At 35.5% G+C, this 24880-nt stretch overlaps 1 protein-coding gene across 3 annotated transcripts in view; it reads right to left on the reverse strand.

Annotated features, from left to right (window-relative positions):
- LOC5576566 overlaps nucleotides 1–24880 on the reverse strand; it is a 680673-nt gene that overhangs the window by 152172 nt on the left and 503621 nt on the right. For 2 of the 3 annotated variants that reach the window (XM_021837954.1, XM_021837953.1), the window contains exon 2: nucleotides 225–1100. The exons of the other annotated variant lie outside the window; for it this stretch is intronic. In XM_021837954.1, coding sequence (XP_021693646.1) covers nucleotides 225–1077 — 853 coding nt within the window. In that variant the 5' untranslated portion in view covers nucleotides 1078–1100. The remainder of the gene's footprint in view (nucleotides 1–224; nucleotides 1101–24880) is intronic. 3 annotated transcript variants of the gene reach the window in all.

Consider the following 24880-nt stretch of genomic DNA (forward strand, 5'->3'; position numbering starts at 1 on the left):
ATGCACGAGTTCACTAATTTGACGTTTGAGCGGTGCCGAATTTACTTGTTTCCATGGTCACATAAATAACACGGCACCGCTAAAACGTCAAATAGTGAACCCGTGCATAGGTCCATAGACTGAGAATTCATGAATGTGACATTTCATGGCACTTTCCCTTGCGTTGGAAACACTCATTACATCCTACATTCAAAATAAATTTTCAATAATAATTGCTTTCTTACTACTGCTGCTGCTATTGGCCCACACCGAACTCCTCCGGATAGTGGCCGTCCGCACGACCGTCAAATTTCCACCATTCTCGTCGTTTTCCGCAATCTTTGCAGCCTCAGGCCTCCTCGTCGCTCCCATCTTGATGCTCACTCGATTCACCGTCAGTCTGCTTCCTCCATTACCCAACGGCTCCTTCTTTGGTAACTCTTCTTGTAAAGACACTGGTCGACTCCCAATGGTCACCCCATACCGGTCCGCACAGCGAAGCGATTGCGACCTCCTGACTCGCCCTCGGGGACCAGCCCCTTCCAGCAGTAAGGCCGCCGCTTTGGGAGGCATATTTTCCGGTACCTTGAAGTTATCACTTCCGATTATCGATGCTGCGGTTGAGGTTACATTATCGCGGCCCAGCTTCCGGGATTGCAACCGTCGAAACTCGGCGTAGGACTCTTTCAGCCGGAGCAGTTTGGCTTTGACGTTGGCTTTGGCTGCTGCGGCAGCCGCAGTGGTCAGTGCAGAATGTCCCGTTGAGGTCGTCGTTGTCGAAGTCGAATGATGGTTGTGCTGCTGGTGAGGACTCGCTATCCGGCAAGGGGACCCAGTTAGTGGAGTGTATCGGGTGCCTCCTCCGGAGTAGTAGCCACTGACCACCGGATGTTTGAGGCGCGTTTTCAAACTCCGCAGCGAGGTAAAGGACGCCCTCATCGAGTGAGCGCGGCGGAAGGGTGCCTGTTGTTGCGGTTGCTGGACGCTGTCATTATCGTCACTTTCCGCCGCCGGATGGACATCGGCACTGCTGGATGGGCGCGGTTGCGGTGGTCGGGGGCTTGCGGCTAGAATGCTTTCAAAGCGATGGTAATTCATGGTTTCGCTGTGGAGCCTAGATTCTGGGAAAGAGGGACAGAAATGTGCGTTAGTGGTATAGGTGGCACCTTTCTGAGAGGGGCGAACGAGAGCGAGTCCATTTTCCTCCCCGATAGCCGTTCGGATCGGTTCAATTGATTCAGGGGTTTATACGCTATCCGATGAAGTCGAGATTACATTTTGCAGCCTGTTTAAAACACTAATAAAATCGCAAAAATGATTGAACTTTCTACATGGAGCAAAGATTTGACATAGAATAACTACAAAGATTTCTTCATTAGTCACCCTAGGATTTCCGGCTAGAATACCATTAAACATTGAACCTACAAAAATTCTTTTGAAAATTCCTGAATTTTTCAGAATTTCTTGCAAAAACATCTTTAATTGTTTTGCAAGATATTCTTCATAGACTTCCATAAGAATTTTCTCCAGAAAATGTACTTTCACAAGGATTTTTTTCACTATTAGTTTTCGAAGGAATTCCGACAGAGATTGGTTCCGGTTCATTCATTACGAATTATTCAAGGGATAATCGAGTTTTATTTATAGAGATTAATCCAGGGATCTTTTTTACGATTTCTTCCAGAGGCTCTCTCTAGAAATTGTTCAAGCACTTATCCAAAAGATTCTCCAGGGATTCCACCACCCTTTCTACTTCAAGGATTACTCCGATAAGTTTTCCAGGGATATTCCCGGTGATCATTTTAATTACCTCACAAATATTTCTAAGAATTTTTTTGAGCGTTTCTTAAGAAACAGTTTAAAGGATTTTCTCCAAAATTAAGAGACTTTCCGAAGGCTTTATTTTTTAAAGATCACTATATAAATTACTCTCAAGATTCGTGCATTAGTTCTTCTAACAACTCAGTTCTTATTTCTGAACGATAAGAAAATACTTAAAACAAAATCACTTGTTGGGGATTCCTCAAGCAAATTCCTCAGATTTTCTTTAAGAAGTTACTCCATAGTTTCTAGTATCTTTAGGAGTTCAGCAAGCAATTATTCTAAGGAAACTTTTTCATCATTGATCATGGAAGTTCTTCAGCAATGTCTCCAGTGATGCTACCTAAAGTTTTCCATGTTTTGTTTTTTTTTTATTAATAAAGGGATACCTTCAAAGGATATTTTGCATATAGGGTACCGTCTTCAAGGGTGGCGTTGAGCTTATGGGGTGAGATTAGGCCAAAACATAATCTGAAATATCTCAGCAAGTATTGAGAATACTGATTTATTTATTTATTTATTTTAACCAACAATTTTGAAAGAGGGAAAGGCCCCTTTGAGTGATTTCCTTTGGAAATCTTTCTCAAAGAGGCATAAAACCTCTTTATCTTTTCACATAACGTTACAAAACAAAAAGAAAACTAAAACTAAAGGCTCATACGGTAAAACAAAAACCATAACAGAGCCATATACTGAAATATAATGTAGATTTGAGTGTGTATTGATATCTTGAAAAATGGGATGAGGGAGGGGGTTTACTAAAAATCATCTTGGTATCCAAACATCATCTTGATATTTGAAAATAAAAAAAAAAATACAAAAAAAAAACGAGTATCAAACAATACATGAGATCTCAATTAAAAATTGATATAAGAGTTTAAGTATAGGGTAGTACTTTGTACCCAATATATCCCGAATAGAAACAGGAATTGAATGACCAAAATTGATTATATTGTTAAATAATTTTTCTCTCGGTAAAATATATCTTGAACATTGAAGTACAATATGGTCTATGTCTTCATACGAGATTCCACACTCACACAAATTGGAATCTTTAATATTGATACGATATAAATGACTGTTACACAAATAATGATTTGATATCAGTCGTGAAAAAGAGCAAATAAAATTTCTACTACCTGGTGTATTCTTAAACCAAGGAAAGTGACTGACCTTAGGACAAATTGAATAACACCATCTTCCTTTGTCGCTAGAATTCCAACAAATTTGCCATTTACTAATGGAATATTCTTTTAATTTGGGATAATATTCAGAAGAAGAAATGTCACGGTTATAAATAAGCCCCCGAGCAACACCAAATTTAGCCAATAAATCAGCCTGTTCATTACCACAAATTTTGCAATGGGAAGGGATCCATATTATTTTAATAATAAATCCCTGAGAGTGTAAGTCAAATAAAAATTGTTTCAACATAAATAATATATAATGAGTTTTGAAATTGAAAGAAATTATGTTCAAAGCATGAAGACAACTCAAGCTAACATACAATGTAAATATTTGGTGGACACCCGACTAGAGGCTTGTAACAAAAATATAATAAAATTTTATCAGAATATGATATGCATATCATATTATGATATAATTTTGTTAGGCTCCGTTATCCATTGAACATAATAAAACAGAAATATAACATAATGTGTTTTATTTCCCTTTGAGATATTTTTTTGTTCATTTTTAACAACTTTATAACAAAATAAATATATAATTATGCATTTCAATAATATACAATATTATCGTATATCGAACAGTATTATAATTTTGATACTTTGTATCAAACATTATAACTTGGTTTGATATGTTTTTGATAGAATTAAAACACATTTTATTATGATTATGTTACTATTCATACACTTTTTGTTATAATTTTAGTTATTTTAACAACATCCTGCATCAAGTTTGTAACAACCTATGTTCGAAAAAAACTTATAACATAATAACATATGCTGATATAATTTTGTTATGTACCGTTAGTCGGGCACTCCCTAATCAATTTGCAAGCAAAGTATAAAGCGACTAATTCTGCTATAAAAATAGAACAAGGAGCTTGCAATTTGAAAAAGTGAGCCGAAAACTTATTATATACTCCAAAACCCGCGATATCTTGAATTAATGAACCATCTGTAAAATAAAATTGTGCAGCGGCAATTCCATCGAATTTACGCTCAAATAAGATATTGGCAAAATGAGGATGTAAATGTTTTGGGAATTGTTTTAATTCATGAAATAACGACAAGTCAATCAAAGGTTGATATGTATGAACATCAATTTTACAATTGTAAAAACCATTCAATGGAATTGGTACAATACTTTCAGTTGAGCAATGAATATAAGATTCCAATATTTTGCTCGTCGGGTTAATTTCAAATAGGGACTTCAAAATGTTGATAATTGGATGATTACTTGAGAAACAATTAATCAAAAATTTGCAATTTAGTTCTTGAAAACGAATTTTAAGAGGAACAATACCGGTAAGAACTTCAGTTGATTGAGTATGAGTTGAATTCATAAGTTTCAAACAAATTCTCAAACAACGAAATTGTATTTTTTCAAGTTTAACAAAATATGTATTTGCAGCACTTCCAAAAGCGAAGCAACCATATTCCATTACTGAACGTATAGTAGTTTTATAAAGCGTTATTAAATCAGATGGATTAGCACCCCACCAAGTACCTGTGATTGTGCGAAGAAAATTAATTCTTTTCGAACATGTTTTTTGAATTTGTTTAATATGAATGTTCCAATTCAATTTGAAATCAAACCATATACCAAGATATTTATACTCATCAACTTGTTCAATTTCAATTCCATTAAGGTACAAGTTAATAGTTATATCCAGCTTTTTACGCTCGCCATAAAAACAATATGCTATAAAATATTTGGCAGATACTGACTATCAGCACTGAACTGAAACTTGGAAATTAATCCTCAGCATGCCTTGACGAACCGTCAAAATACATTGTTTTTCTTTCTGTCAATCAAACGAATTTGCGAAAATAATCTTATTCGTTATTGGCCCTGTCCTTCTGTTCAGAAAGGGGTATGGGTACGTTCTGCCAACTCGGTCGAGGCAGATTTCGTATGTGAACAAGTTACAACATGGACGTTCCAAAGAGCCAGAATGAAGTGTTGTGCTTGTAGGGAGCACTTGAATATGGGATGGAAGGTCATTACTTCGCGTTCCTGCTTTACTTCTGCTTATCTAAAAGTTATATACAATAACCGACCCTTAGCTTAACAGTTGCAAATACAATAATCGTTGTGAGCTTACTAACATGTCGCGTTAATTCTATCACAATGATCTTTTATCTACATCAGTCGAACCATTCTGAATGGCCGTTGTGAGAATATCACTAAGAACTGCTCACATTCAATAAAGCTGGATTGTCCTACATTGGAACATCAAGGTTTTTGCTCTTTCGGATTCATTTTTTTGTTGTTTATCATTAGTCTCAGGGATTGTTATAGTGGGAATCCAAAGAGCGAATTTTGTATGACTTCAATGTAGGCCAATACTGCAGCAAAACATGTGACAATCACTAACATTTTTTCTGTCTTTGTCCTTGTTTTCATATCTAACCCAACTGTTTCAACTGTCCGCAGAGGGAAGACTGGAACGTCTGTTGAGTGCCTGCGATTTGGGAGACATGCGGCCAACGCATTTCCTCGCGAAAATGATGTACCGTAAGGACGCCATTCACCGCTCATGCTCCATTCACCGCTCATTGAATTATTTTGAAAAATCTGAATAAATTTTCGCAATAAAAGTCATGAACATGTATTAGTATCCCATAATGGATTGTATCAGAATGCAATTCATATGATTTAATATTATATACTATTTATAAAACATAATTTTAGGCTTTTCAAGGCGGTAAACATGAGTTGAGCAATGAATTTATTATGGCGGATCGAAAAATGCTTCTTAGCTGCCACGCTTTAATATGTTGTTGTACTATTATACAAAGATAACGACCAGCTAGTAAAAGTAAATTAATTCCTACTAGTTGTGTATATAGAGCTTCATACTTAGGATGAGCGGTGAATGGCGCCCTACACATGTATCATTGGCATACATGTTATTCGATACCATTATACGATGTTCTCATTTCAACTTCTTTCCTATAAAAACAAATGTTTTATCTTGCGTCTAGCGCAAAAAGTTGCGAAAAATATCGAAAAACCGATTTTTGACAGAATTTAATGTGTTGAAATGCTGTTAAATGAGCGGTGAATGGCGTCCTTACGGTAGCTTGCCGCCGGAATGAATGTCACGGACGACCTTCTCAAGATGTTGTTTTTGCAACGGATGCCGTCGAGTGTCAAGGCTTTTCTCACAATCAGCGACAGTACTATCGGGAAGCTGGCGGAAATGGCGAATAAAATGATGAATTCTCCAACAAATCAAGTTTCCGCTACAGCAAGTAACATCAAATCGGAATTAGATGTTAGTTTGGGTGACAGAATAGCAACGAAAATTATTTCAGTGAGTGATGGGTTACTAAGGATTTATTTTCGAGTTTCAGTTCAGTGGTGATAGTCAGCTTCTGTCAAAGATTTTATAGCATGGCTAGCGTAAAAAGCTAGATTAGAATGTTTCCTTGAAAATATGATGTATTTAGTTTTTTGAACTGAAAATGAAAAACCATTCTCATGAGCCCATGAATCAATATTATTCAAAGCACATTGCATAAAATGTCTAATAACTTCTCTATTTTTGCCGCTAATAGAAATAACATTATCATCGGCAAACTGAAGCAAATAACAACCATTTGGAATAATTGATACAATATCCCTGGTGAACAAGTTGTATAAAAACGGACTCAAACTAGATCCTTGTGGAAGTCCAAAAAAACTATATCTTGATAATTTTGAGGATCCATTGTGAAAAAAAATCATAATTTTAAAAGAAAATAAATTGTAAATGAAATTGGTGATTAAATTTGGAATTTTTAAATGATTCATCTTTTCGAAAAGTAATTCAATAAGTACAGAATCATAGGCTCCAGAAACATCAAGAAAAGTGGAAACTACATCCTGTTTTTTGTTAAACGATAGTTGAATTTGTGAAGCCAAAAGCGAAACACAGTCACGAGTACCACGACCTCTTCTAAATCCAAATTGAGAAGATGAAAAAATGTTATTGTTCTCTGCCCATAATTCGAGACGATTTAATATCATTCTTTCTAAAAGTTTTCGTAAACATGATAACAAACTTATCGGTCTCTTACTATCAGCTAATGAAGGATCTCTACCAGGTTTAAGAATACTGATGACTTTGATGAAACGCCATTCATATGGAATTATATTTTGAAATAAGAAATCATTATATATTGAAAGTAAATGAAGTTTTCCTTCGTCGGGGAATTTTTTCAAAACAATAAATTTAATGTTATCAATTCCTGGAGCCATATTTTTAGTAATTGATAATGCCAAATTTAATTCAGCTAATGAAAGTGGATTACAAAGTTCAGGAAAATGATTTTGACTACTATTTTTAAACTTGATGGATTTTGGAAAAAAATCAGGGCAAATTTTAGATTCAAACTCCTCTATCCATTTTTCAGAATATTCCAAAACAGTAGGAACAGTCGAATCATAGTTTCTTAAATTTCTTGCAACTGACCACAAAGTAGATAATGATGTTTCCTGATCAAGATTTTGGACAAAATTTTTCCAATAATTTCTTTTCTTGGATTTAGTAAGTCTAATGAACAATGCTTCAGCTTTACAATATAAAAAATAATCATTTCTGGAGCCTGATCTGCGAAATTTTTTAAAAGCATCTGATTTTGTTTTAAGAGCAATGGAACATTCATTATCCCACCAGAAACATGGACGTTTTTTATAATGACCCACCATTTTTTTTGGTTTGAGATTTACGCAAGCAATCAATTAGTAATTTTGAAAAATTATTGTAATTTTCAATTGGAGAATCCAGATTGTTAATATTAATTAAGGAAAAGGATATAAGATCAGAAAATTTTGTCCAATTAACATTTTGACAAAGGTCAGGAACATGAGAAACGTGTAATAAATTACCGCGAGCTGGATTTTGAATTTCAATTAAAATTGGTAAATGATCACTACCATTCGGATCATCAATAGTTTTCCAAGAAGATTTCATTGATAAACTATTAGAACAAAGAGATAAATCAATACAAGGTTGATTGGGTGGTACAACAATCCTAGTAAAAGATCCATCATTGAGAATATGTTAATTTAATTCATCAATTAAATCCATAATTAATGAACCTCTACCATCTGTTTTGTCGCTACCCCAAGCCAAATTATGTGCATTGAAATCACCTAATATGTAAAATGGAGGAGGAATTTCATTTAAAATACTTTTAATTTGCGACAACGAAAAACTGACATTAGGTGGGATATAAAAACAAATAATAGAAAATTCACGATTTTCTCTTTTAATAGAAACAGCAACGTATTCAATTTGCGAATGCAATGTTAAATCTAAATACTTAAATTCAATATCGTCATGAATTCCAATAAGTACTCCTCCATATGAAGAATCCCTATCTTTTCGAATTATATTAAATTTTGGAATGCGAAAGAATTTTGATGTAGTTAGCCATGTTTCATTTAGGCAAAACAAATCTATATTATGGCTGTTAATAAGTACTTTTAATCTATCAATTTTGGGAATGATGCTGCGGCAATTCCATTGTAAAATATTCATGTTATTGATACTTATAGAAGCCATTACGACGAAAATAGTGAAGAAATGAGGGGTCCAAATGAATTCAATTTATTTAAAAAAGAAGCCAAAATAGGTAAAAACATTTTGATTAACTTTTTCCAAAATTCACTTAATCCCAAAAAATCTATTATTTCCTGTAAAATGCCCAGAATTAAATTATCAGAATTTTGCTTATGTCTTTCATCCGGCGAATTGTTTGAATTCTGACTATTATTATTGGATGTGTCAACTTCTACTTTACGAAATCCAGGAATGTTTTTAGTTGAAGCAGAGTTATTCAAAGGGGGAAAATTTATATCAAACGAGGTAGATGGTTGAGGTTCAAAAATTTGGTTTTTTGTGACTTTTTATTAATGGTTCTTTTTCTTTTGCTAGGAGGTTTGTAGATATAATTATCAACATTTTCATGACATTCATCATCATCATGATTTGATAAAATTTCAAAAGAGTTTGGTGAAGCAGTGTTGTCTGAAGATTTCATAACTTCAGCATAAGACAACAAATTTTTGTTTTTGATTTTTTGATTAAATTTCGATTGATTCTCAATATAAACAACACATTCATTTAAAGAATTGTGTTTGTGTTTACAATAGATACATACTTCAGATTGCTCTTTACATGTAGAAGAATCATTTTTTCTTGCCAAAATTAGAAGTGTGACCAAACAAAAGGCATCGATCACAATGCATGAGCTTTGGATAATAAAGTCTCACGTGAAAAATAACATTATCAACCATTACGTAATCTGGAAGTACAGATCCAGAAAACGTAATCTTGATGCAATTGGAATGTACATATTTTGAATTATTTCCATCAATGAATAATTTAGACAAACGAACACAATCCAAAATCTTAACCGGAGAAATGGATTTGTTCCTAAAAAAGCCTGAACCATGATTTATTATGTCATCACAGTCCAAAGACTCATCATAAATAATTCCATTTATTTCGCATGCATCACAAGGTGCGTACACACGATAGGAATTGTAAAATAATCTGGATTCTAAGAGAGCATTAGCATCATCTCGAGATCCAAAAACTACTCTCAGTTTATCCAAAGAAATTTTTTTGATTTCCTTCACAGATTTATATTTTTTATGTATCTCTGAGGAAATCAACAAAACATTTATTGGTTTCTCTTTTTTCTAAAATATACAACAAAGGGTCCAGAGAAACTAGAAGGGTAAACCTTCACTCGAAAAGGTTTGGTCAATAAAGTGGTACTAGAATTATCAGAATTATCTTTTGATCCCCCTCATCCCCATCAGTTTCCATAACGGAAACTAAATGGTCTATATAATTACAAGATCAAATATGAGATGAACAATATAATAGAAAATAATAGAAAAAAAAATAAAGAAAAAATAAATAAAATTATATTCAAGATTTTCCAGTGAACACAACTTCAACGGCGGCAAAAATGAATTCAAATAACTTGCACAACGACTCTTGAAGCAGTCACACTGGGAAAATCCACCAATCAAGACGTCAAAATCGAAACTGAAAGCCTCGGAAACTTCGAATTCAAGATTTTCCAATGAACTCCAGCAACGGCAAAAATGGTGAAAACTTGAATTCCAATAACTTGAACAGCAACTCTTGTAACAGACACACTTGGAAAATCCACAAATCAAGTCGTCAATATCGAAAAACAAAGCCTCGGAAACTTCAAATCTGAAACGGGAAAAAAATTGACAAGCGAAGAAAAAACCGTTTAACCTGGTCAAGGCCTACTTACCGAGTATGAGAATACTGATATAACATTTTAATGCAGTGCTCCTTTTAACTAGTTATCTACAGCAACCATCAAAAAATTAGATTCCTGGAGCTAGTAGTTTATTTTTCATAAACCATTTTAAAATTATCAGTTTTAAAGTATCATAGAAAATCTCACTTTAAAATGGATGAATACTATTGGAAACTCACATGCACGTCCATTAGCGGAAGACAATTTTCTTAAGAAAGTCGTCACTGTAATATTAACGTCAAGCGACTATCTCAGGGATGGGATACGATCCCAGGCGTTCGGCGTGTTGTTTAAACACTACACCATATCCGCCCCATGCATTATTATTATTATTATTATATGCTTTATTATAGTGATTTTTCACCCTTGGGAAGTTTACCACTTCCTTATGTAAAATTGATCAAAACTGATCATTACTAGATTGGTTTATTATTATTTTTAATTTAATTTAAAAAACGATGCCTTTAGAAACTCCTTTAGGTGTTTCAAGGAGAGTTTATGTGTGATGAACTCGCCAATGGCGAAAAGCCGCTTTAATAAAGATAATTAATAACAATCATCATAAGAGTTTCTCCAAGGATTCCCTCAACATTTTTGAAGAAATCTTGCTAGTGTAACCTTCTGGAATTTTCCCTTATATGAGATTTATCAAAGGATTTCCATAACAATCTTGAGAAATGCGCAATACTTTATATTAGTGATCCAAAACTTTCTCCCGTGAGTCCACCTCATTAAGATAATGATAAAATATGCTGTTAAGATTTATTCCAGAGCTCCTTCAGTGATACCTGCAGTAATGTTGATACAAGATTTTTTGCTTTTTTTCTGGTAAGTTTCTAGGGATTTCCACTCTTTTTTAAGCACCCCCCTCTCCCAGCATTGTAACAGAGTTTGTCCCTTAAGTAACACAACATATGTTTTAATTTTGTAAAAACAAAAATTATAACAAAATTTCCACTATTTTAGTCAAAATTTAAACAAAACATGTTATGATATAAACAAAGATATGGCTTAATAATATGTTTTAAATTTAACAAAAAATTAACTTATTGTGTTTCTGAATTATAACAAAATTCATTCTTGAAATGAAATAAAACTGACCGTGTATAAGCAATTACTTTCTGATTCTTTATAACAAATTGTGTTATGTTTATGTTATCAATTCAAACTTTGAATAAAATGTGTAACATATTTTGATATAGTTGTGTTAAAATTTTGTTGTAATATACTGGTCAGGACATGGGCGTAGCCAGAGCCTGAATTTTCAATAGATGGTCTTAAGAGTTCATGGATACGTAAAATTGCGTAATGATAAACTTGTGTATAAACTCTAGATATTCAATTTAATATCAAACTTCTGCCGAAGATCTTACAAAACATTATTTAAAGGTTTTTTTTTCAACAGTCTGCAATGGTTCTCGAGAGAAATCTACCTAAATTGTGATATGAAACTCAAAAGGTTTTTGCCAAGCATCGGTTAAGTTATCTTGAATTGAACTAACTCATGGCTTCCTCAAAGAAATCCGATATTTATATTTTTCTCTAAATTGTTCAATAATCAATACAATAATTTATTCCAGTTGTCTTTCTAAGGGTTAATATGAATTTCTCCAACAAGTCCTCAGCAACATCTCAAGATTTGTTTGCTTCTCAAAACTTTTCTACAAGTTTATCTTTGATTTCAACCGAACATTTTTTCACATAGAATTTAATGAAACGTTATGAACTAGCGAAGAACATACTAAAGCCTGTCCACGATAAATTTCGGACACGGATGGCGGGTGTACCACAGAAAGTTCGAGAATTTTACAGAAAGAAGGATTAACATCCTTGTCAACTGTTTATTTTGTAGATATAACTCTTTTATTCTGAAATAAACAATTGTTTTTGTTGAATTATGAGTAACTTTTTTTTGCTGCCATTATTTGGGTGTCCGAAATTTAACGTGGACAGGCTTTAGAAGGTTTTAGGGACTCCTCAAAGTATAAGTCGAAAATCCCACCTTCTGGATTTTTTTTTCCATATTCATATGATATTTAATCAAACATTCTCGAACTTGATCGGATGTCATACCCATAATTACGCTTTAGGAATTATTGTTTTTAGAATCAATAAAAGTAATTTTTATTTTTTAAACGATTCGTCCTTTTTCTTCAAATATCTTCAGTAATCCCTCAATTCTTCCTTCCATGTCTTTATTAAGGTGAAACAGTTTGGAACCAACTTCTAAGATTGCACTGAAACTTCAAAGGCACAAATCACGCGAAGAAAGCATCCAACAACAGTGAACTTTTTATTTTGGCTTTGTGCACTAGCAGAAAGCTTAAAATAAGAAGATCACAAACGTTTGCCAACTATTTCTCCAGTTTTGTGCCTTTGAAGACGTGAGTAGGGGCACAAGTCGGCCATCTGAGATGTTTCACCTTAAGTCCTTCAAAAATTAATTTCCTCTGGAAATCTTGATGAAATGCAACCTGCCCTGCAATTGAAAAGGTCATTCTGAGAAACCTGTGAAAATTCCTTCAAGAATTGTTTAAGAAATTCTTCTATAAATTCAACTCTTTCTGGAATTAACAAAGAATCCACACCAAACCGGGAATACCACTGAGAAAATCTCCGAGCATTGAAATTTTTCCAGTAATTTATGTTGAGTAGTTTTGAGATTTAATCCTAACAATTCTCCTGAAATTTTTCTGGAGCTATTTAATGGATTTAAAAAAAACCATCGAAAATGTTTACATAGAATTCCAAAAGTTGGAAATTTTGAAGAGTTTTAAGAATTTATCTAGAAATATTAAAAGTTTATTTTATACGGCAAAATAAATTTGAAACATCTTGCGTTGGTTTCTCCTGCACTCAATCCTGTGATTTTCATAGATTATTTTTTTCTCATCCTTGAAGAAAATCTGAAATGTTTTTAAAAGAAATATCTGGATGGATTTTTCAGGGCTATATTCAGTGCTTCTTTTTCAGCCATTCCATGAAAAACGATCTAGTGGACCACCGAATTCCGTGAAAATTTGCTATTTTGGTCCTTATCCAAAATAAGGATACACGTGTTTTTGGATTTTTAATTTGGGTGACCATTTACGAAATAGGGTGACCAAAATAATAGCGATTTTGCAAAATTTTTATTTTTTGAAAAATCATAACTTCTGAACCGTTTTTTAATTATTTTTGGACGAAATGAATGCTAAAGATTATGATTTTTCAAGAAAAATATAAAATTTCACAAAAATTGTTTTTTACATAAAAAAAATCAATAATTTCCGTTTTTTTTTCGTGTTTTGATGGCCTCGGGACCAAAGAGCAGAGTTGCTCGCTGTCACTATCAACGCTTAAAATTTGCTGATTTATACAGGCCGACTGCGATACAATTCGGATCAATTTACATCATATCAATATCATGCTGTCTACTCCATCACAAGTGCATTGATGGCGATAGACTATGGATATCACTGATGGGTTAAGTTTAGCCTTAAATTAACCAGTCAAAATGGCAATTTATCAGTACGATATTTTTGACAGTGTTGCAGATAGGTTGAAACTATTTGTTGGTCACTGAAAAACAGAAATAGCATGGAAAATTACCACGTGATTACTTATTCCGCAGTGATTATGATCTAGAGTGCGATGTCGCATCACTGCTGTTGGTTGTCAAATCAAAGTGATATTGATAGCTCGCAAGTGATAGCGATAGTTTTAGACCATCAGCTATAAGCTGATATGATTGATATTAAGCAACTCTGCCAAAGAGGCTATTGCTATTCTTATTTTTCCTGAAAGTTCAGTAAATTCTACGTTTACTGTGAAATTTTCAGCGATGTATTTTATTTTTTGAGATAGATTTTTTTGGAAAATAAAATCAGTCATTTTTTATCGGCACACACTGTAGGTCTCAGCGAAAGAGATTTTTTATTTGAAAAAAAAAAAAAATCATAACGTTTGAACAGCTCAACCGATTTCTAATCTTTTTTTATGGAATGAAAGCATAAGATTTCAGCTTTTCAGAAACAAATATAAAACTCTGAAAAAAAAAATTACATGAAAATATTTAAAAAAATCCTAAAAAACTAAATTATTTTATTTTTTATTAGGAGTATTATATTTTTTCTGAAGAGTTGAAACCTTAAGGTTTCATTCCATAAAAAAGATTGGAAATCGGTTGAGCTGTTCAAAAGTTATGATTTGTTTTTTTAAATAAAAAATCTATTCCGCTGAGACCTACAGTGTGTGCCGATGAAAAATGATTGATTTTTTATTTTCAAAAAAATATACCTCAAAAAATAAGAAAAAACATACATCGCTGGAAATTTGACAGTAAACGTAAAATTTACTGAACTTTCAAGAAAAAATGAGAACAGCAACAGCCTTTTTGGTCCCGACGCCTCCAAAGAGTTGGATGGGAAAAATCTTTGATATAATTGTGGAACATGTATTACATAGTTTCAGTAAAAATAGTAATAATAATGGCCAAAGGAACATCTTGACGATATAATAATCAAAAACTGATAAATTTTAGGATAGAAAACTAATTCTGAATGTAATTCATGAAAAAATCATGAGCAAATATTCGAAGGAATCTGTTGAGAAATTAAATGTGTGAAACTCTTAAAAAAAAGTAAATCCTGAGAAAAATTACTTGAGAAATTTTTGTGAAAGTTTACGAATCTTAGCAATAAATGTTAGTATAAAATTCATGTGTTTTAAAAGTTTTACATTTGATAGACAACATAACCAGAGGTAAAACTAAAATCAAATCCTGAAGTTACCTCTACAGGAATCACGAGACATTTGTTTGGAAAATTTCTGACGAATATCTTAGAGGAATACTTCGAAAAACTAATTTGGGGATGTCTGCAGAAATTCGGATGCTAATTTCGACAAATCTATCTTAGGAATCCTTGAAAGTACTGTATGAAATTGTAATATCTCATCTCAATATCTGGTCAGGGGAAAATTGCCATTACGATATCTACAATCAAATTGTGAACGTTTCCAATATTGAATTCTCCTGTTCAGGGTTCCAAGTAATTTCACCAAACATTCCTGCAGAGATTCTTCCAGGGATTTTTTGCAGGGAGCACCTTCTGCGAAGCTTCTTCTCGCTATTCTTGAAAGAACTGCTCCAGGAAATATATCACAGATTTCTTAACCAACTCTTCCAAATGTTCCTGTGAGAATTACTTCTAGATCCTTCGTTTTTTTTCGAGGATCATTCCGCTATCTTTTTCTAGACTTTGTCCAGAAGTGTAGAATAATAAGCTGAGAAGTAGGCTTTGTCTCAATTGGGACGTAATGCCAGAAAGAGATGGTCAGAGATGATGGCAAGACAAAGTTTTCTGGGATTACTGGTATAAAAATAAAAATGGAATAATATTTGTATGTCACGAGTTGGCTTGAGAACGGGTTTACGGATTTGAATGATTCTTTCTCAGTTTTATTCGTCGGGGGTTCCGAAGTGTTCGTACGCAGAAATAGTGCAGGAAATTCATCGGTTAACCATTGTTGAAGCCAAATATTGAGTTTAGAAGTTGATAGATTGTTGCAGATATATAACTGTATTATATATCTTTTGTGAGGTTTTTAAAAGGGATAGTCTATTGAAAATATCAAGAAACAACGAGTATTGATTAAGAAAACTCTCCATAAGCATGTATATTAATTGGGAAAATATGACCTACCCAACTAGTTTCATTTACTGATATAGCCGATATAACCATTGGAATATACTGACGCAGCACAACTGAAATAGGTTTCCACAAAAAAAAATATTAATTTTATTACAAATCACTTCAAAACGTCTTTCGAAAGACTTATACAGCTTAAACAACATTTTAAAAATATGCAAATAAAAGTTACTTATTGATTCACTTATCAAATGGGCATTTCATTCCTCATTTTGACACACGATTTTTGCGTGATTATAAACAAGTGGGCACATGAAGTCTACACAATCGTAAACTTTCTGAGGGTTCTGGAAAAATCTCTTCGAAGATCATGAAAAATTCTCTTCGGGGATTGAGGAAGAATCTCTCCGAGAATTCTGAAAACATATCTCTGTGAATTCTAGAGGAACCTCTCCGAGAAGTCTGGAAGAATTTCTCCGAGGGTTTTAAAAGAATTTTTCCGAGGATTCTGCGAAAATCTCTCCGAGGACTCTGGAAGAATCTCCTAGAGAATTTTGAAAGAATCTCCACGAGGATTCTTGGCTTATCTCTCTTAGAATTCTGGCAGAATCACTCCGAGGATCCTGCGACAATCTATCTGAGGATTCTGGGAAGAATTGCAAGGATTCCGGAAGATTCTTCCCGAGGATTCTGGAATAATCTTTTCGCTGGCTATGGAAGAATTTCTCCGATGATTCTGGATATCTGGCACTCTGGAATCTTTTCGCTGGCTTTGGAAGAATCTCTCCGATGATTCTAGAAGAATATCATCGAAGATTTTGGAATCTCTCCAAGAGTTCTGGAAGAATATTTCCTAGGATTCCAGAAGAATCCATCTGAGGATTCTGGGAGAATATCTCAGAGGATTCTGGAAGAATCAATCCGAGGATTCTGAAAATACCTTTCCGAGGATTGTATAAAAATCTCTCCGAGGATTCTTGGCTAACCTTTCCTAGAACTCTGGAAGAATCTCTCCGAGGATCCTGCGACAATCTCTCCGAGGATTCTGGAAGAATCTCTCCAAGGAAGAATATCTCCGAGGATTCTGGAAGAATCTTTTCGCTGGCTTTTGAAGATTTTTTCCTAGGATTCTGGAAGAATTCCTCCCAGGATTCTGGAGGAATCTCTCCGAGGATTGTGGAATAATCTTTTTGCTGGCTATGGAAGAATTTCTTCGATGATTCTGGATATCTGTAATCCTGGAATCTTTTCGCTGACTTTGGAAGAATCTCTCCGATGATTCTAGAAGAATATCATCGAAGATTTTGGAAACTCTCCAAGAGTTCTGGAAGAATATTTCCTAGGATTCCAGAAGAATCCCTCTGAGGATTCTGGGAGAATATCTCCGAGGATTCTGGAAGAATCTATACGAGGATTCTGAAAATACCTTTCCGAGGATTCTGTAAAAATCTCTCCGAGGATTCTTGGCTAATCTTTCCTAGAACTCTGGAAGAATCTCTCCGAGGATCCTGCGACAATCTCTCCGAGGATTCTGGAAGAATCTCTCCAAGGAAGAATATCTCCGAGGATTCTGGAAGAATCTTTTCGCTGGCTTTTGATTATTTTTTTCTAGGAATCTGGAAGAATTCCTCCGAGGAATCTGGAGGAATCTCTCTGAGGATTCTTGTAGTATCGTTTTGCTGGCTTTGGAAGAATCTCTCCGATGATTTCATAAGAACATCTCCGAGGATTCTTGCAGAATATCTCCAAGGATTCTAAGAGAATTTCTCCTAGGATTCCAAAAGAATCTTTCAGAGGATTCTAGAAGAATTTATCCGATTATTTTGAGATCATCTCTCCGAGGATTCTGGAAGAATATTTTCGCTGGCTATGGAAGAATTTTTCCGATGATTCTGGAAATCTGGAATCTTTTCGCTGGCTCTGGAAGAATCTCTCTAAACCATTTCTCAACGAGCTTCTCATTCGTCTCGGAGCATTCTTTATATTCGTTTGATCATTTTTATTCTCTCTTAGTCGCAAAAACCATTTGCCATTACATTTTCGCAATGTATTTATTTATGTGCTCTGCCATAGGAGCGAAATGAATTCCTAAAATAGGAAACGCTGGCTGTGGCGTACGAAGCCGTTGATGAAGTTGGTTCCGATGCGGAAAATTCACGTTACTATTCACATGCTGCCCGCACTGAAAACGGAATCGTTTACGAAGATAGGGTGCCCAAACTTTTACTCGACTCCTCGACATCAATCGAGGTAATTCATGTAAAGGACTTCTAGACACATAATTTTCCGTACTTTTTTATGTTGGTCACCCTAATTGGGTGGAAGCTTTTCATTTGTTGGTTTTAATTTTACGAGAACAAATGGCCCTTTGCGGCAGGGTAAAAGCTTTCATCGCTGTCCGTAATCTACTCACAGGTCGTCGACTATCAATGGGTGAATCTTTTCACAGCCAAATTATACGATAGGTGGAGGTCAGGTAGGTATATACGGAGAAATCGATGGGGAATCGAAACCGAATGAAAGCAATAATCAAACCTACCTGTGTAGTCAAAGTTCAAGCAATGATTGGAATTGATATTTCTAGCCATAGAATGGGCGCTTCGTTGAATTACGTTTACCTTAACGGCCTACATGTCTGTGTGATAGAATTTCTACCATAGAATAGATGTAATTTAATTTACCAGTCCTATTCGAATAAATCGGATTTCGAATTCCAATGAATGTTCCTCTCTGCCTGGACCAACCGGAAACTGGGTGGTAAACGTAATTTTTGATGTGGAATTAAGCGATAACGTCGGTCGAAATTGGTTGCTGGACGTGAATCTAGAAAAAGGCTCAGCAGTTTGACAAACATATTTCAATTTTGAAACTCAGTTGAAAAAGTGGGAAAATTGAAGTTATAATACCTTCCGTCTGTTTCAACTAAATATTGAAATTGAAAATCAAAAGTATTTATATGCAAACTCCAGCAACCTCGTAGAGATTCCTTAAGAATCCCCAAAAAGATTCGTTAAGAATCATTAAAGGGACTCATTCAGAACTCTTGAACGGCTTCTTACAGAATCCCTTAGAATTTTCAGAATCCTCTGAGAGATTCCTCCCAAATCCTCCAGAGAGATTGTTTCAGAAACCTCGGAGAGATTCTTCCAGAATCCTCAGAGATATTCTCTCAGAATCTTCGGAGGGATTCTCCAAGAATCTTTGGAGATTTTTTCCCAGAATCCTTGAAGAGATTTTCCCAAAATCCTCGGAGAGATTCTCTCAGAATCCTAGGGAAGATTTCTTTAAGAATTATGGGAGAATATCTCTTTGGATTCAGGAAGAATCTCTCCGAAGATTCCTCCAGAGTCCTCAGAAAGATTCTTCCAGAATCTTTGTAAAGATTTTTCTAGAACCCTCGGAGAGATACTTCCAGAATCTACGGAGCAATTCTTCCAGAATCCTGGGAGAGACTCTTTTAGAATCCTCGGAGAGATTTTTCGAAAATCCCCGGAGAGATTCTTCCAGAATCCTCGGAGTGATTCTTTTAAAATCCTCGGAGTGATTCTTCCAGAATCTTCGGAGAGATTCGTCTAGAATCCTCGGAGAGATTTTCCATGATTCTCGGAGAGATTCTTCTAGAATCTTTGTAAAGATTCTTCTAGAACCCTCGGAGAGATACTTCCAGAATCCTCGGAGAGATTCTTTCAGAATCCTCGGAGAGATTCATCGAGAATCCCGGGAGAGATTCTTCCAGAATCCTCGGAGTGATTCTTTTAAAAACCTCGGACTGATTCTTCCAGAATCTTCGGAGAGATTCTTCCAGAATCCTCGTAAAGATTTTTCTAAAACCCTCGTAGAGATACTTCCAGAATCCTCGGAGCAATTCTTCCAGAATCCTCGGAGAGATTCCTCCAGAACCCTCGGAGAGATTCTTCCAGAACCCTCGGAGAGATTTTTCCATGATTCTCGGAGACTCTTCCGGAATCCTCGAAAAGATTTTTTTCAGAATCCTCAGAGCGATTCTTCCAGAATCTTCCTAAGAAATAAACTTCCAGAATCCTCAGAGAGATTCTTCCAAAATCTTCGAAGAGATTCTTCCAGAATTCTCGGAGATTCTACCAGAATTTTCGGTGAGATTCTTCCAGAATCTTCGAAGAGATTCTTTCAGAATCCTCAGAGATATTTTTACAGGATCCTCGGGGAGATTCTTCCAAAATCCTCGGAAAGATTTTTCCAGAACCCTTAAAATGGTTCTTTCAGAATCCTCGGAGAGATTCTTTCAGAATCCTCGGAGATATGGGAGAGATTCTTCCAGAATCCTCGAAGTGATTCTTCCAGGATCATCGGAGTGATTCTTCCAGAATCCTCGGGGAGATTCTTCCAGAACCCTCAGAGAGATTCTTCCAGAATCCTCGGATAGATTTTTCTTTAATCCTCGGAGAGATTCTTCCAGAATCGTCGGAGAGGTCCTCCCAGAATCCTTGGGGAAATAGTTATAGAATATTAGGAAGAAATCAATTTAACCTAAATTTAATGGCCCTATTTGAACCAAATATCCTTCATGAACGTTCAAGTCCTATTCTGCATCCTTGTTGGATTACATCACTTATAGGTTTGATAACTATCAAATGATTAAATTGAACATCCTTTACTTTAAAGTCAATTGAAATGTCAACTACTCTTTCGATGACCTCATCCATCCTGGCAATCTAATTAGACCTGCACTTCATCCCCATAAATTAATTTCAAGAACCCCAAGAATAGAATGACATCGCGAAACCGTCTTTGAGCACGTATCCCAGTCACTTTGTTGCAGAAATTCCTCTCTCAAAGTGCCCTGTCCCAATCCACTACCCCACAAAGTCAACTCAGCAAACGCCGCTCCAACTCTTCCTCATTTTTATTTTTTTCTGTGCGCTCATTATTTGCTGCCAATCGAAAGACCCATGGCTTCAAAGAAGCAAAAGGGCAACCACTTCAATTATCCTTCGGAAGGAATCAGAAATGATGACGAAGACGAGTGGAAACCATACTTCAGAGCGAAAGACGAAAGCTGTACCTGCCCGAAGAGTAACTGAATTGACTGACTGACTTGTAGGACGGTGCTGACTAGGCAGAATTCGAAAGTAGTTATGAATCGTCCCAAATGTCAGTTGCAATTTGAAAGCTAATATTTCAACTTGAAGTAATAAGACAATAAGAGAAATGAACGAGTGGCCCTTTGGTACGAGGATAGTAGGGCGTCAATGGTTCAAAAACTATTCGTGTCACGGTCGCCATGTTATGTTGAAATTGATTAATTGTTATCAATGCTTTAAGATCTAGTTTGAAGTCTCACAAATTTTGTTGTAAATCAGTGGTTCAAATTTTGTTTTAAGAAATGAAGAGAATGAAATAAATGGACGAGCGTCCGATTAGATAAAAAGTTGTTTTTGTCACGATCGCCATGTCATGTAGAAATTGGACATCAGTGGTTAAATAGATAGTGGATTCTAGATGTAAATTATGACAGTTGTAACGGTCGCCATGTTATGTTATAATTGATTAATTTTCATCAATTCTATTAGAGCATATTCAGAGCAAACCCGACTGCAAAACTTCGTTCAAGTTCGACCAAACTAGCTTTTACCTGAACAGCTGCGAATAAACGTCAAAGACGCCTCCGCATAACCACTGGATGTCATAGTGGATAGTATTTCAATAGTCCAACGTGCATCGGCAGTTATTTTGTTACGCGCGTATCCTATTGTTACGAAAAACCATACGGTACAATTTCCGCCATCCATAGTCCCATAGAAACTCAACAATGAATCAATCACTACTGGTGCAATACACAGGTGGGACGTATGTATTGCCCGGGTCTTCACCGATAAAATAGAAGAAGTAGCCTCTCAACTCAATTGAAACGCTCAATAGCGAGGCTAGAAGGAACCGGCCACGGAAGGAACTGCTCTTCTACTCTGCAAGCTATTGGTCGGTGGTGGAAATAAGAGAAAGCAAAAAAAAAAAAAGGCCATAGGTTGCACAACTACCAGTGTGCATTGCTCTTACGGTTAGTTTGTGCACTGGTGGAGAGCCAAGCAGTGGTGGTGCCTCCAGGATACTCGATTGAGTGCAATTTGTAGCACTATTCAGTCAGCGGAAAGGATGGAAGATTGTAGAGGCGTATCGAGGGATGACTTATTGAGCTAATAATTTGAATAAATAGTGGTTGGGTTTATTACAACATTAGTTTGATGTGTCATGGAATTTTCTAACAAGGTATGGTTAACACTTTAGAAATTTGTGTTGGAATTTCAAGCCCTTCATATAATGGTCGCCATGTTATGTTTAGAGAAATTTGTTTAAAATCCTTAATAAATCGTTCAGCATTTAAAAAGCATTTTATTCGAAATATTATCCATATGAGGATCTTAATGGAGAGATGGTTAAGAATATTGCAAGGGATTAGTGATCCTAACATAGATTTGTTCAACATATTAACAGGGTTTTGCTCAAAGTTTAACAGAAGTTTGTTCAAAACCCCAAAAAGGATTTGTTTAGAATCTCGTAAGAAAGTCGTACAGGATACTGACAAAGGTTCGTCTTAAATCAAAAGAACAACAAAACGAATTCGTACGAAACTCAAAAGAGGATTCGCTCAGAATTTTAAAATAAATTCGTCAAGAATAACAAAAAGAATTCATTCAGAATCTCTCTATGAACCCCAGGAAGAATTCTCTCTGAATTTCGAGAGAAAATCTCTCAGAATCTCAGGAGAGATAGTCTCAGAATACCAGGAGGGATTCTCCCGAAATTGCAGAAGGGATTCTCTCTGAATCCCAGGAGGAATTCTCTCCAAATCCTTGGAGGGATGATCTCCGAATCCCTAGGAGTGATTCTTTTCGAATCTCAGGAGGGATTTTCTCTGATATCTAGAATGGATTCTATTTGGTTCCAGGAGGGATTCTCTCTGAGTCCCAGGAGGAATTCTCTCCAAATCCTTGGAGGGATGATCTCCGAATCCCAGGAGGAAATCTCTTTTGACAAGGATTTTCTCACATCCTGAGCAGGTTTTACTCCGAATTCTGAACAGAATTATTTCAGTATCATGAGAAGGATTCTCTCAGGAAATCTTAAGAAGGATTCTCTCAGAATCCTGAGCAGGTTTCACTCAGAATCCACAGAAGGATTCTCTCAATAACATTCCTGAGAAGGATTTTCTCAGAATCCTCAGAACGATTTTTTTCAGAATTTGGGAAGGATTGTATCGGAACTTGAAAAGGATTATCTCAGAACCCTTAGACGAATTCTCTAAGAATCCTGAGAAGGATTGTCTTTAAATCGAGACGATAAGGATTCTTTCTGAATCCTGAGAATCAATTATCTCAGAAACCTGAGAAGGATTCTCTCAGAATCCTGAGAAGAATTATTTCAGAATCATGAGAAGGATTCTCTCAGAATCTTGAGAGGGATTCTCTCAGAATCCTGAGCAGGTATCTCTAAGAATGCTGAGGAGGATTCTCTCAGAATTCTGAAAAGGATTTTCTCCGAATCGTCTCACAATTCCGAGAAAGGTTCTTTAAGACAAGAATTCTCTCGAAATCCTGAGAAAGATTCTCTTAGAATCTTGAGTAGGATTCTCTCAGAATCCTTGGAATTATCACAGTCCTGAGAAGGATTCTCTCAGAATCCTGAGGAGGATTATCTCAGTATTCAGAGAAGGATCATCTTATAAATTGCAACTGGAGTTGGTCACGGTCGCCATGTAGAAACCTTGCCCTGTAAAATGCTAAAAAACCCTTTTTGTCTGAAAACTGCACACATCACTGCTTGCAGCTACTTCATCACCGCAATCGAGTGATGAGCAAATGTTTTGACATACCTACACTAACTACCGTCATTCCATACATCCATCCATCCAATCCAATCGATCCTTGCAGCAGTACTGAGTTCTTCCTTCGGCGGTGCAACCATATCCTCCTGAGAATTTCATCATCGCCAGCAAGTGCAGTGTGAACAATTGGGAATCCCATCCGTTCTCTGCTGCAAAAGTTTACTCAATCGTCTGAAATTTCATCACCGAAGACGTACGGCGAATGTTGTTGATTGAAGCGTTAATGCTGTCGGAATGTGGCACATTTCGTGGAAATTTTTTGCACTCGATATGAGAAATGAAGATTCTAAGTTTAAAAACATTAAAGTTAAATTACTTTTTATTTCAAATGTTTTTCTATTTTTCTGATTATCGTTCACTTAAAAGTTCTTTGATCTAGATTCTGTCGCTTTTATATATCTTTGATAATATCTCGTCCACCTTTCGTAAGCTATTCTCTTGATGTTTTTTTCATAGTTCCTCAAAGCTTTGAAATCCGATCTCTTCTTTTTTCATTTTTTATAGCTGAACTAGCTTATTCTGAGATTATTAAATTCATTTTTAGTATTCTTAATCAACCAGATGATTGATTTTTCGCCAAGAGGGCCAGTGAAATGAGAATGAAAATTCCATGTTGATTATATATAATTAGATTTAAACAAGGCTTTTAGCACATTCAGTAGCAGAATGTAAATTTCATTCAAAAAATTTGAACTCCAAAACTTAAATTACAACTGAAATTTTGACGCTGTTATTCTTATAGGTCGTTTTGGCAATCTAACATTTTTCACCGTAAAGAAAAGGAAAACGAGATAAAAAGCTCCCTCCTCCAAAGTGGATTATAATTATGTGATAACAATCGGAGAAGCATAGTAAATTCCCGGAACAACGGCTGTAACGGAAGGGAGATGACGACGATGACGGGCGGATTTTCGCGCATCCTCACGGTGTTCCGGTAACAGACGCTCAGCTCTGCACAGAGAGTGATAGTAATAATAATGTAATAATGATAAACAACTTCGGAGTTTGGCTCTGGTCCGCCAGTCAGTGGTGGTCTATTATTTCCTGCGAAAATTGGGTACAGACGATGGAAGGGGCGTCGAATTGAATGAGGAAAATGTCCGCTTTAT

This window comes from Aedes aegypti, chromosome 1 (assembly GCF_002204515.2).
Source record: "Aedes aegypti strain LVP_AGWG chromosome 1, AaegL5.0 Primary Assembly, whole genome shotgun sequence".
In the NCBI taxonomy this organism is placed as follows: domain Eukaryota; kingdom Metazoa; phylum Arthropoda; class Insecta; order Diptera; family Culicidae; genus Aedes; species Aedes aegypti.